The sequence below is a fragment of the Oryx dammah genome, unplaced genomic scaffold, assembly GCF_014754425.2.
Source record: "Oryx dammah isolate SB20612 unplaced genomic scaffold, SCBI_Odam_1.1 HiC_scaffold_27, whole genome shotgun sequence".
In the NCBI taxonomy this organism is placed as follows: domain Eukaryota; kingdom Metazoa; phylum Chordata; class Mammalia; order Artiodactyla; family Bovidae; genus Oryx; species Oryx dammah.
In genome coordinates this window covers 131,416,194-131,430,968 of record NW_024070211.1, presented here as the reverse complement: position 1 = coordinate 131,430,968, position 14,775 = coordinate 131,416,194, and the positions used below count along the sequence as shown (strand labels likewise).

Genomic DNA, 14,775 nt, shown 5'->3' with positions numbered 1-14,775 from the left:
ATAAGTCCTCATACTTTATTTCCACTGTCATCTTAGAACCACAGCACTACCTTAAGGCAATTGTTCACTTCCATTATTCCCCATGCACTGTCTCCAAAATTCTGTTCTTTTCCTTTTTTTGGTTGCTTGTTTGGCTTTTGAATAGATACTATATTTGAATCTTTGATGAGAATCACTAGGCTTCCCTGGTAGCTCAGCTGATAAAGAATCCGTCTGTAATGCAGGAGACGCCGGTTTGATTCCTGTGTCAGAAAGATCCCTTGGAAAAGGGATAGGCTACCCACCCACTCCAGTATTCTTGGGCTTCTCTGGTGGCTCAGCTGGTAAAGAATCCTCCTGCAATGCGAGAGACCTGGGTTCGATCCCTGGGTTGGGAAGGTCTCCTGGAGAAGGGACCAGCTACCACTCCAGTATTCTGGCCTAGAGAATTCCATGGACTGTATAGTCCATGGGGTTGCAAAGAGTCAGACACGAATCACTAGCTGGTTTTTTGAGTTCTGGTTAGGTAAATTTATACTTGGTGAATATATAAAATATACTGAGATATTCCATAGATAAAGCAGAATATTCTTTCCCAACCTTATTACTACTAGGTTTATAATATCTTGAAAAAATATAAAGGCCAAAAAAATGATACATCTCTGTGGTGTGAGTTATTTGTGCATTTTAAATAGACATTTTAGTTTAGATTGAAATCACATTCTCCAGTTTTAGAGATAATTATAATAACTATCAGTGTGGTCACATTATAAGTCCTTACTCTGTTTTTTTTCAGTCTTTGATTTTCTCCTTTCATTTTTGCCTTTTCTGAAAATTAGTAGTAAATGAAAAATCATTCTTCAAGCACAGTAAAGCTGAGAAACCTTCACTCTACCACATTACTTTTATTTGTGTTTGGTGTGATGGCTGAAGATGAGGATTAAATACCAGAAGCTGAGAACTGCGTGGTCCCACACTCCTCACCATCACACTGGTCCCACAGACAGGCAGTGTTGCTGCAAATACCTGGCTGACCTACGTTTTCTCTCTGGGAAACACTGATGACACAACTTAGTGTGGTTGACTGGCAAAGAAATACATAAACTGTGGTTATGCATATACACAAATGTGTTCAAAATACAATTGAGACTGGAGCCCACTGTCAGTATTTACCTTGTAAGAGGTGTCAGTCGCTAGTTAAAATGGGTTTATGTTGACTTTTCCACATCTTGTCCTGTCACCAGAAAGATTACAAATGATGAATACAAATTCAGGCTGACTTCATAACACTTACTGAACCTACATGTGGATCTCATTTGCAACCTTGGCTTCGTTAGCAGCACCATTCCCTAACCAACCAGGCTGAAGACCACATGCAACATTAAGATGCATTTTTTTCCATCAGTCATTCATGGCAACAAGTATATTCTGTGTAACACATGGAGGTGAGCTTTGGAGAGAATTGTAAAGTCTGGATTCACACATTCCCACCCTGTGCCACCTGGAAGGCTGAGATCTATGATACATCAGTGTTGGGGGAAGGGAGGGGTGGAAAGGTAAGGAAAGAATTGGGTGGGATTAATTTTGAAACTTTTCTTTAGAATTTTCTACCTTTTACAAAGGTAATAAAGGTTCATAAAAAATTCAAACACTTAGAAGTAAAAAGTCAGTGTCTTCCCCCTCCTCGAGAGGTAATCACTATTTTCATTCATAGTTTGGTGTGAGTGTTTCTACAACTCTTATGCATCTATAAAAAGACGTTGAAGAAAACCAACTAAAATGAGATTATACTACATGTATTGTTTGGCTATTTGCTTTCCTCACAACACAGTATATCATGATCATCTTTTCATGTTGTTACTATTCCTGTCTTCTCAGGTAACTGTTCTATAACATTTCATAGCATGTATCTATCATAACTTATTTCACCATTAACATTGATAGACATTTAGGAATTGCAAGAAGTTTTCACATAGTTGTGCACCAAGCTTTCTGTACCTTTATGGTTGTTCCCACTTATGTAAATTTTCCTTTATGATAGAATCTTAACAGTAAACTTAATGGATCAGAGTATGAAAATTCAAACTTTCTTTTGAAAGATACTTCTGAGATTCCTCACCATCTTGGAGTCATTAATGGTTAAGAATGTTATTATAGTCCAGCCAAAAATTATAGATTCTGTAGGCTTAACATTTTAGAAAATTTCTACCATTTAAAAATGTAATTTTATTTTATTTACATTTATTTTGGGAGTTCTTTTTTACCGTGCCTCGAGACAGGTGGTTTCTTAATTCATTCCCTGACCAAGGATAAAACTCACTTGCCCTGTAGTGCAAACTCATAATCTTAACCAGGGGACTACCAGGGAAATTCCTAACCTTATTTTAAAAATTTATAAATAAAATGCACATGTAAAATTTTCTCCTGCACCATAGAGGGATGGAATTTGGACAGTCCTTTTAAACTGTTTATTCCTGTGGTTACCATCAGAATTTAAAACAATGCATTTCTTGGTATATCTGCCTGACACGGTACCTGTTTACTTCCTATCATGAAAGGTGAAGAATTTCAAGTACTGACACCACCAGTCATGTCTTTGTTATGAATTATGGTTGCTTTGATAGTTTCTTGTATAGCTTTAAATTTTCTTAGTTCTTTATTTTGGGGGCCCGTCACCTTTATACAACATTCCTTAACTCACCATTTTGTTACCTAAGGAAATCTATGCCCTCAGTGTCTTTCTACCTTTTTTTCTTTTTATCTGTCTGTGTTAAAAATACACACACACACACACACATACACACACAAAAACACTCCCAAGGATTTTTAACTACTGAACAAATAAAAAAATAAACCAGTAAGTAGAATTGCGACTATGAATGATCCTACTGATCTCAGAAACAGACAGTGTTATCAGATTCATAATAAACTGTGTGGGCAGTTAAAAGTTGTCCTACTTGAATGTCAAGATCAAGTGAGAGTCTGTTTTCTTAACCATTGTCTTATAAACTTAAAATGTCATAATTTAGTTTTTCTTAAAATTTCTAATTTCTCTCTTAATGGCACTAAAAGCCTTTATCATAGGATGTTTTTAAATTCTGCGATGACAGTAAATATTTTGTTTTTGAAGATACTTTTCACCTGTTTCTCTGACTTCTTGCTCTAATTTGGACTGATTGTCTTCTGTGCCTGCAACCGCAGACACACTGGGATTTCTTTGCCTTTCCTTATTAAGTCCACTCCCCGCCTCCCAGTTTAGTTAAAGATATACTCTGTTCACCACCTTCAAACAGTGCTTTGAGAAGTAAATAGCAAATTTCTTACATCTGGAGAGGTCTGTAATTTGCCATCATACTTGACTCATAGTTTGGGTTTCGAATTGTGAATTTGAAATCCTTTTCCCTCAGAATTTTAAAGGCTTCCACTACCTTCTCTCAGTTCTGCTGATGAGAAGTCATATGCTATTCCAGTTCTCACTATTTTGTATGTAACCTGACTTTCCCTTCTGAATGTTTTTTAAATCCTCTCTTTTTCTCTGTGGACTTTTTTCTTTTTTAATTTAAATTTCATTTCTTTCTCTCACTTTGATGTGCAATCTCAAATCTTTATTCCATTCAAATGGTTTTTGTCTTTCTTTGATTATCATTTCCCGTTATCTCTGCTGTCTTAGGGATCTCAGTGTTCACCTCTTGGAGCTATCTACCTTGTATTACCTTTTCTTTCATATTTTCTGTTTCTGTCCTTTGCTCTAAGAATTAGGGGATTTCTTCTGTTTTACCTTCCAGAATACAGTCTTCATTCATGCCCAATCTGATACTCAACACTTCTGGTGAAATTTTTATTTTATCCACTGCATGTTTAGTTTCCAAGACCTCCCGTCGGCTCTCTAGTCTTTCCATGTTTAATGGTAGTCTGTTTTGTTATTTCTTTAAATGCATGTACCCTTTAAAACTCTTCGCATAGTAATTGAGGTGTGTTTAGTTTGATTGGGTCTGTTCTTCCTGTGTTTTCCCTAGAATCACTTAAGTTTGTTTATCTTTTTCTGGTCTGTCTTCCTGTTTGATTTTTATCAAATGTCCAGTGATCCTTGATTGGCCAAATATTTAAATGAAAATTTATGTTGGTTAGTATAAGTCTTACTTCTTTTGCAGTTGAGTAAGTCGACTTGCCCAAACACTGCTCTGTCCATAGTAGACCTCACTGTAGACTGTCTGTGTGTGCCACACTCATGGGTATATGTTTGTGGCTAGTGAGCTGAATGGGGAAGAACAGTCTTGGTGTAAACATGCAGTTACCACAATTGCCAGATAAGAGTGTTGTGTTCTGAGACGGAGTCCTCAGTGTATTTCACTCTTGGTTGGATGGGCCTCCGCTCTTCCCCCTCCCCTTTCCCCCTCCTCTCTTATCCCATCTCCCCTCCCCTTTCTTTCTTTTTCACTTCTCCTTCCTTTTCCCTCTCTCCAGGGTCATAGTGTGGCATCGGCACAAGCTGGGTGCTTTCCTCTCCAACTTTAAGTCCTGTCTGGGGTTTCTTCCCAGACTACCTTTTGCGTTGTTTAGAAAGCCATTGTCTGGCTTTAGTTGAATGCAGCTGTTCTATATAAATGGGAAGGCAGGAGGAGAGGCCTGGACAAGTTGCTCTATGGAGAGTTCTGTAATTACCCTCATTATAGTATCACAGCCTTTGTCACTGAGCTGTCCCAGAGCCTAGAGCCTTTTTTTTTTTTTTTTAAGGCCCCAACAGCCCATTATGTATTACGGGTTTTATTTTCTGCTCTGGTTTATTCGTCACTGAACCCATCTATTTTTGGAGCATGTCAGCATTTAGGTTGAAGTTTTTTGAAATTTTCATTAAGTTTGTGGTCAGTGACAGTCTTGGGATAAGTACATCTGCTGTAAATTTTTAAAAAGTAATTTAGGAAGGAGCTTGGGTACATAATTTTACTTATTCTACTATCTGTCATCAAACGTATTACCTGTTTTTCTTTGTTAATTAAAATACAGTCATAATAAAGGCAATGATGACTTCAATTTTGTAGGTCTTCCAGTTCTGAGAGAATAATGGCATTAGATCAAGTCTAATACTTAGGTTGGGTATTGGTAATTAGAACTCATGGGTTATTTGAAGACTGAAATTTAGGAAAATCTTAAGAAGTCTGACTTTTGGGAAGTACTTTCAAATGGACCGTTTTCTGCTTTCCCATACTCTGTCCATGGTAGTGACAGCTCTTGCTGAACAACTAACACTACGTGGAAATCTATCCTTGTGGTGAGCTTTTTCCAGGCAGAGATTGGATCAAAATAAGAACTTTTATAATTTGACTATTCAAAATGTGTGCTAGGTATGGTGCTAAGTGCTTCATACATTTCATTTCATTCTTGAAACTGCCCCGAATAATTGAGTAATTCATTTTACACATGAAAATATTAAGGTTTAGCAAGGCTTATGTAAGTTATGTAAGGCCAGAACTATTAAGTGACATCTGAGGTTTAAACAGATGGTTTACTACAAATCTTTTCAGTATTAACCATTGTATAGCACATGAACACTAAACATGGTACCTACATAAATTAAATTATATTTAACATATCCTTGATTCCAAATGAAACTGTTCTGACACTATTGTACGTGAAGTTGAGAATTTATATGATTCACTCTTAACACTGCTCAGAGAGGGAGGCAAAATGAAACATTGATCTGTTGTTTTCCCCAAGAACACTCTTTTGCTTTGTTTGTTTTTGAACTCTGGGCTTTTCATCATTCATTCAACAAAGTACAAGAAGATGGCAAATTTTAAACACCTCCATGAGGAAATCATGGTGTTCTTTATAATATGTTACATTTAATTTGAGCTGTTTTGGATTTTCACATTTCCTAATAAGCATTACTTGGTTTCCACATTTCTGAAATAGTTATTATTTTTTTTTATTTCTGAGATCTATGAGTGAAATTATGAAAATTTGTTATATGTCTTCATTTATAATGAGTCTGGCTAGATACAGAATTCTAGATTCCAAGCTGTCCCCCTGACCCCATTTTAGCACTATCAAGGTTTTGTTTCTGTGTCTTCTTGCTGCCAGTGTTTTGATGAGAAGTTTTATGGTAGTTGTGGAATGGCCCTCAATTGGGGTTTATCTGATGTTTTTCTCATGACTGGTTTTGGTGTGGTGTTCTGGAATTTGGGAAGGAAGATCACGGAGGTAAAGTGCTACTTCTGTCACATCAGAATATGAGGTGTATACTGTCAGCATGACTTAATGTTGACTTTGATCACCATGTTGAAGCAATGTTTGTCAGAGTTCTCCAGTGTAAGGTGACTTCTTTCCCCCTTTTCCATACAGTTCTCTTTGAAAGGAAGTCATGAAGCACAGCCCACACCTAAAGCATTGGGAATTATGCTCCACATCCTGGAGGGTAAACCTAAGTTGTTTGGAATTTTCATGTATGAGTGATTCAGCTGCTCTCCTCCTCTTATTTATATCAGTATGAACTAATGGATATTTATTTTATTGGAATACATTTTCATTATGATGGAAACTAGGTAACATGACCAAGCTTCCAGTTGAGGTTTTCTCCATTATCTATTTCTGCTTTGGAATAGAAATGAAAATAATGACCAAGATCCAATTGGAGTGTACAGATAATAATCTGAATATTATTTTGTAGAAAAAATTCTTAGTTACAGTTAGAAATTACACAGCCTGCAGGGACTCAATGTGATATACACTTACCCCAGCAGTATTTAGGGGTTCACATAACCTTTTTGTTCTGATATAGATAAATTTCTTTAACTTTGCCATTGTTACCTTCCTTTCTTCCAAGGCATGAGTAGTAGTAGATGGGCAGACTTATATAGGGAACAGCATTTACCAAAGTGTGCAAATATTCCCAAAAAGATTTTGGCAAAACTCAAAGAGATTCAGAGTATAGTTGATACTGTTCATGGCTATGATTGCCCTGGGGTTAATAAACTGTACTTTGACCTGTATTATGTGTTGCTTTTATCTATCTAAACTTTCAACTTAAAAAAAATGGTCTCTTAATATGTCCAGCTGGGTGAATCATACTTTTTACCTGTTTTCAGAAGGAAAGCTTACCTTTGAAGTACCCAAAAGTATCATTGTAAATGGTTTTGTTTTTTCTTCTTTATTAGGAGCTTCAATTAGGAGTTCTCTTCATTCTTGGCCGAGGTATCTTCTGGCACTAATAGCTTTATTATTAATGTTGTATAGGACTGCTCTTTCTGGTAGTCCTATTGATTCTTTTAAAGTTTTATTTTTTTCTTTTTTTTACATTTTCTTTCTAATTTTTCAAGCAGTGACTATATGCGTTTTTCTTGACCCTTTAAAAGAATATTGTACCATCTATATATTGCTGTTGAATTATGTATGTGCATAGAAATGTTTACTAGAGAACTTTTGACTAGCTAATTACACACAGACACACACACACACACACACACACCAGTGTACCCTTTCTTATAAAGGACTTTGCTGTTGGTTTTTGCATTGTATGAGACACCGGTTATCTCCCATCTTAAACAAATAAATGGCTGAAGTGCTTTGTAATATTTATTGTTAACATTCACCAGTGGGGGAGTATATAAGCAATGAGGCCGAAAGAATATTTGGTTGTTGCATTCCTTCCCTTTAATCTTCTTTGATAAATATTCTCCAAAATAGCCTTGTATTTTTTGAATACTTTAAATTTTTAATTGGACTCAAATTATGCACTTAGTCATATATTCTTTTTTTTTTTCATTTTGTCAGAAGTAGTTACGTGGCATTAATTTTATGTATGTTTGATTTCAATTTTTAATGTACTTGACAATTTCTTTTAGGTCAGCTTTTGTCAGTACTATGTACTGGTACAGACACATGGTACAAACATATAGAAACCATTTTCCTTGCATATGCAAATTAAATATGTAAGTTAAGTAGAAGGTTGGCAAATTTATGATGTGCTGCTGCTAAGTTGCTTCGGTCGTGTCCGACTCTGCGACCCCAGAGACGGCAGCCCACCAGGCTCCCCCGTCCCTGGGATTCTCCAGGCAAGAACACTGGAGTGGGTTGCCATTTCCTTCTCCAGTGCATGAAAGTGAAAAGTGAAAGTGAAGTTGCTCAGTCATGTCTGACTCTTAGCGACCCCATGGACTGCAGCCCACCAGGCTCCTCCATCCATGGGATTTTCCAGGCAGGAGTACTGGAGTAGGGTGCCATTGCCTTCTCTGAATTTATGATGTATCTACTTCCTATTCCATATGAGTTTTTCTGTTCATATACTCTATGCTATTCTGACACTGTATCTTCCACAGTTTTTTATAACCTGAAAAACACTTTTGTGTTACCACTCAGCTCTGTCAAACCCTTACCTTTTGGCTTATATATTTATGAATTTTAAAAAGAAGTACACATTACAGATATGATTAAAGGGCCTTTTACTTGTTCCTCTCCTGCTCCAAAACTGTCTGCTGACCTGAATTTACATTCATCATTTCAGCTAGCATTTCAGAATTGTGCAGATTGGTCTTTTGAGGGACTTGGAAGTATTCTGAGGAAGAAAGACTCATGGTCAAATTCTCACCTACAGATGTGTCATATACATTGAAAGCCTTGTAAGGCCCTCAGACATGGAAAGAAACTTGTCAGTCTTTACAGTTCAGCATTGCCCAGCTATTTGACCAGAGAAACCCTTCACCCATGATTCTGTGCCCTGTTGTTGCTTAGAAGATGCTTTCTGTAAGCACTGCCTAGAGATAGATGTACTCTTTCCAAAATGTATTTTCCATTTAATTTTATAGTTTTTTTTAACTAACATACGTTTCTGGATTTAAATGACAAAGATAGTAATTACTCCCAATTGATGTTCAGTGTTGGATCAAGTTGAAAATCATTCTACAAAAAAGCAAGGTAAAAGTGCTAATAAATTGCATATTCATTGACCAATGTACAAGTAACTTTATGTTCCTTAATTTTTAAAATTCTTAAATCTGCTGATCTGCTGAAATGTCTGGCTATGGACCATGACTACATATTCCTTTTGCCTTAAACTGATCTGTTATATTTTCTGTTCTTGTGGCTGAAAGTAGCTTGAGTTTGTTGTTAATGTTTGACACACTTTCTTGAATGCAGTTCTTCAACTGTTAATATTGTGCAAAGTGGTACTTGAATTTTGTTTGCTTTTTTTCCTTCCTGTATTAGAAAATCTTGGTGTTTTGTAAGCTATGTATGAAAGAAAACTTTCTTAAGATTTGTTCACATAATGATCTGATCCAGGAAAAATAAAATGGGGAAATGGACACTATTTCTGACCTTCAAATAAAATTCTGTATCTGGCTTTTCAGACTGTTCACCAAGCCTTGGGACATATGCACTGTCTTAAGGCAGGGCTGTTTACCCATGTGGGCTAATAGGTCCCTTAGGGTCTGATGAGGCTGTGAAGGAGAGATGAGGTTCTTGAAAAATGCACAGGGGCACTAAGTTCACATACAGTTTCACAGAGGCCAGGGAACCTCCTGTAAGGGAAGATCCAAAAACAGACCTTGTTCCCTTGTTGGCTTCTAGCCTTCACTGCACTATACTTTATGATTCTGGGATAGGAAATTATTAATAAACAGGAAGGCTCCAGTTTCTACAAAAATAAGCCTAGAGCTGTCCACCAAATAGCTAAGGACATATATCCTGTTATTCCTAAAATTTTAGGATTTATTAAGGAGTCTCTGCATTCTATTTCTAGGATAGCCTTTAAAAACAATAACATCTAAACATTTCATCATTAGGAAAATTTTTTTTTCCTGCATTCTTCACCTTATTTCAAGATAGTTATGTAACATTTATTTTAAAAGGTTTTTTGTTTGTTTTGTGGACAGCTATCTCTAAAAAAACCTGTATTAATTTTTGCTGGCTTAATTTCCATCTATATTCAGAAAACTTTTTTAAGCATTAACTTTTGAAAGCTTTTGTGCCTGGACTTTGTGGTTCCACAGATACTTCCCCAGAGTTCAGTTCTGTTTCATTTGTTCATCACCTACTTTAGAGATTGAGCACCTGTAATAGGAGCCCAATAAGTACTGTAGAGCACCTTTATTTTGAATTAGTGAACAAGTGAAAGATAGATGAATGTGTGAAAGAATAATCAGGTGGAATAAGTAAAATTATTGTTAATCTCCCCATTCAGTATAAATTCTAATGCACAATTAATGGTTTCTTTCTGCAAACAAGTATTATGAAGTAATAAGCTAAACAATTCTGGATGTCAGACACTGGTTAACTCACAAAGCAAATGCCACCTGTCTCCCAGAGATGCTAATTCTGTCACTATTCATTTAGCGAGGATCCTGAAGGAATGTTTAGCTACCAAAGAATTGCAGAACTCACTGCCCTCAAAACTTAAGTTTTGAGAGTAACCCAGTATGATTAGATTAATTTGGAATTTCTTTGGGTGGAGTTGAGTCATGGTTGCCACATTTAACAGGACCTTGCTCTTCAAGGTCAATGTGATTACTTCTCAGGTAAAAGTAATTCTTATTTTTGTGTTTAGGTTTCACCACTAAATTCTTTCCATATTTTCAAGATGGAAAGATATTTAGAAGTTTTCCTTCTGCACCCTTCTCATTTACATTTGTGCAAGCAAATTTGATAAAAGAAACTCTTTGCCCCTTGGTATGGATGTTTTATATTTAGTGAGGTGAAGAGCAGATTGGACATGGGCAGGAGGCAGTCCTGGCTACCAGTGGTCAGGGGACTAACCCCAATAGGCCTCAGCTTTCTTTGTAAAACTTTTACAAGACTATAACTTTGTAGGTCTTCACTAGCTCAAGTATTGATTGAAGATAATTTTTTGTTGTTGCTGTTCATTTTGTAACTGAGATAGTAAATAAAAATAATGTGATTATGGAGATTTAAGAAGAAAGTTGTTCTTTTTTTAAATGACTGTCTAAATCAGTGTTGTCCAATAGGACTTAATGTGGTGATGGAAATATTCTATATTTATGCTTCCAGTATGCTAGTCATTAGTCACATGGGGCTGTTGAGCACTTGAAATGTTGGTAGTGTGACTGAGGGACCTATTAAAACATTTAAATAGGCACATGTGGCTGACAGCTACTATGTTGAACAGTGCAGGTTAAATTCTTAAGTATTTATAAGCATTCAAAGGGAGTCTCACATGTAGATTTATCATGACAGTTTTATTTTTCATTTGATGAGTTGCAACTGGGATATATTAGAATTTGGCAGTTGTACCTCCAAGTATCAATATTGAAATCTTTCTTCAAGCACAGCCTCCATTTCTAGTTGCTGTCAAATACAGCCAAGCTGGGTTTCCTTGGTGTCTCAGAGAAGAAAGAATCTGCCTATAATGCGGGAGACCTGAGTTCAATCCCTGGGTCAGGAAGATCCCCTGGAGGAGGGAACGGCTACCCACTCCACAGTATTCTTGCCTGGAGAGTTCCTGAACGGAGAAGCCTGGCAGGCTACTCTGTCTGTGTGTGGTCTTTGTGGTCTCAAAAAGTTGGATATGACTGAGCAACTAACCCTACTACTGCTACTACACCCGAGACACTGTTACCTTTCTCAGGGATCCTGGAGCGTCACTGGCTTCTTGAAGCTCTGCCATCCTAATGGGGATTGTGTGTTTGCTCCAATCTACTGTACACTCCTGTCAGTCCCCTGCAGGTCTACACATTGTTCCTTCACAGTATCTGGAGCAGGTTTGGTGGTGTTGAGTTTTATCTTTGTATTTTTTATAAGCTTAAACCTGAAACATTTAAATGTCGCTTTAAAAAATACTTGGTCTTTCATTGTCAAAAAGTTTTTAGTCCTAAAATCTTGAGCCATTAGCAAGATGTTTTTACTACTAAAATATCTAGGTCACTAGGCCAATAAAAGCTGTCATGTGGATGTATTAATTGCTTTAGCATTAAAAATACTGCATTCTTGAAATTTCCCTGTTTGCGGATAACAAAGCACTTTGACTGATTCTGTCTTGAAATTCTGTATCTTTGAAATGATAAAAATGATCGTAAAGGCGTTCTGTAGAAATAATGGTTGAAATTGATAAGCCATGTGTTTGGGACTCAAGTCATTTTTCCGTGAGATAATAATTTATATAAGGTTAAGTTTTTATATATGGCATGCCAGGTCACAAGACCTTGAATATCTTTGAACTTAATTCAGTCATACCGAGTCCAAAAGCTTTCCGTGAAAACTTGCATTCCCGCTGAGGCTCTGAAGTGCATCTCCCTGGGACCCTGGGCACTGGTTAGTTCTCTGCTGGCAAACACAGGTGCTACCTGGCGTCAGTCAGTCCCTTGAGTTTTGACTAGAAGGAAACCAGAGGCAGTTGCCTTTATATAGAGTAATAAAAGCACACGTTGGAAATTTCAATCAGTATAGAAGAGTAAATTGCTTCTTAAACCCATACTGTTTCTTCTCCCTAAACTGTTAACAGCTTATGTTTTCTTCTTTACAAATGGAGCTAAATTATACCTTGCTTTTCTGCTTAAGATTTTAGAAATCAGGTTTATTGAGATATAAATTACGTATTTGGAGAAGGCGATGGCACCCCACTCCAGTACTCTTGCCTGGAAAATCCCATGGACAGAGGGGCCTGGGTAGGCTGTGGTCCGTGGGGTTGCGAAGAGTCGGACACAACTGAGCGACTTCCCTTTCACTTTTCACTTTCATGCATTGGAGAAGGAAATGGCAACCCTCTCCAGTGTTCTTGCCTGGGGAATCCCAGGGACGGGGGAGCTTGGTGGGCTGCCGTCTATGGGGTCACACACAGCTGGACACGACTGAAGTGACTTAGCAGTAGCATGGTAACATTGACTCTGTTTAGGTGTACAGTTCTATGAATTTTAACAAATATATGCATGATAATCAAGATATATAACATTTTTGTCCCTCCAAAAAGTTCCTTCCCATTGCTTCATTTTTGTCACCACCACTGTAATTAAGTTATAAAGTCTATCACTCCAAAACATTTCCTCTTTCAGTTCCAACCTCAATTTTAATAGCTGTATTGTATTCAATTACATTGATGTACCTAAATTTTTCTAAATAGCCCCTTATTGATATTGTTTCCAGTTTTAGAATTCAAATAAGGTCCAATAAATACCTTTAAATATAAATCTTGGTGTGCTTTTTACAGCTGCAAAGATATGGTAGATTCTGACCAGAGGGATTACAGAATGAAAGGCTGTAAGCATATAACATTTTGATCGGGCCAAAAGCCCCCAGAAAGTTGTCCTAATTTCCTTTTCAACCAGTTGCGTATAAAATGTCTATAATTCATTAACAGAATCCGCCTGCCAGTGCAGGAGACATGGGTTCGACCCCTGGGTGAGAAAGATCCCTTGGAGAAGGAGATGGCAACTCACTCCAGTATTCTTCCCTGGGAAGTGCCATGGACAGAGGACCCTGGAGAGCTAGTCCATGGGATTGCAAAAGAATCGAACACAACTTCGTGACTGAACAACTGTCTTAACACTGTGTCACCAAAATTAATTTTTGCCAATTTGATGGATAAGATATTACCTAGCAAAGTAGCTTGCATTTTTTTCTCATTTTTAGAGCACATCAGAAAGTTCATACACACAGTATCTACCCATGTTATTTGCGACTAAAACCACAATATTTTAGGAAACGTGGATAGAAAAATCTTACCTTTATTCTCACAATTTCTGTAATTTTCCTTTCCTGCTTATCTGTATGTACATTTTTATAAAAATTGTTTATGTGCATTTTCATAATCATCCTTACAGCATATGCATGGTTTGTGCATGTACTGTTTGCTTTTTAAAAGTCTACTTTATTTCATGAGCATTTTTCTTTGTTCCCAGAAGCTTGATTGCAGTAGTTGTGTGTTTCTTCTGTTTTGGGACTGTGGCACAGTTGATTCAGTCATTCCACTTCTAAACTATTTTATACTTTTTTACTATTATGAACAAGGCTTCGAATACCATGTTTTGAAAATAAGTTTTAAAAAATCTTTAAAATTATTTTCTTAGGATAAATTTCTACTTGTTTGATTCTTCTGGATCTAAATGTGTCATATTGACAGGAGAGGGTAGAATTTCATCATCTGAAGTAGTTTTTGTCTCTTCATTGGGAATTCAGTAACTTGTTTTCCTGGGGAAGGGATCAGTTGCATATTAGTTTCCTTCTATGCCAGCTCAATCTATTTATTTTCTTCTTTTTCATGAAAAATTATGAAAATGATTTATGCTACTTGTAAAGATTTCAGAAAGGTAATCAATCCATTAAGTAAATTAAATTTTTAACTGAATTTTTTTCTCTGAAGATGGTTTATTTTCAGCATTTTAAAGTTACCAGGTGACTCACAGTGAGCCGTCCTTGCCCACACTCTCACTCCTGCGGCAGTCAGTATTGTCACATTCTCGTGTGTCCTTTCAGACACATCGTCAGCGTTTGTGAGCAGATGCCTGTGTCCTCTGTGTGTGTGTGTGTGTGTGTGCGTCTCTCTCTGTTTAAGCCACAAAGGTTAGCAAGCTACACATATTTTTTGTAAATTCTTAGATTGTTTTTTTTTTTTTAAGTAGACAATATATGTACGTTTTTCAAAGATAAAATAATGTAAAGATTTGCATAGTCCCACTTGTATTCCAGTACCCTGTCTGAAATGTACTATCCTTTGGTGAGTCTTTATGCATAGAAAAGCAAATATTCAGTAGGAAGGTACATATTTTTGTTTTCCTCTGTAACTCTCAAACTGACCTTTCACATGTAATAAGGCAGTAGGGAATAGATGACGAGCAATGGCTTGGGGGCCAG

General features: G+C 36.8%; 1 protein-coding gene across 4 annotated transcripts in view; it reads left to right on the top strand.

Moving 5' to 3' along the window:
- The window catches only part of WDR33 (WD repeat domain 33), a 117,088-nt gene that overhangs the window by 79,228 nt on the left and 23,085 nt on the right, over nt 1-14,775 (top strand). The window contains exon 8 of one of the 4 annotated variants that reach the window (XM_040227796.1): nt 8,480-9,283. The exons of the other annotated variants lie outside the window; for them this stretch is intronic. Within the exon in view, the coding sequence (XP_040083730.1) occupies nt 8,480-8,514 (35 nt within the window). The 3' untranslated portion in view covers nt 8,515-9,283. Of the gene's footprint in view, nt 1-8,479; nt 9,284-14,775 lie in introns of those variants that run through there. 4 annotated transcript variants of the gene reach the window in all.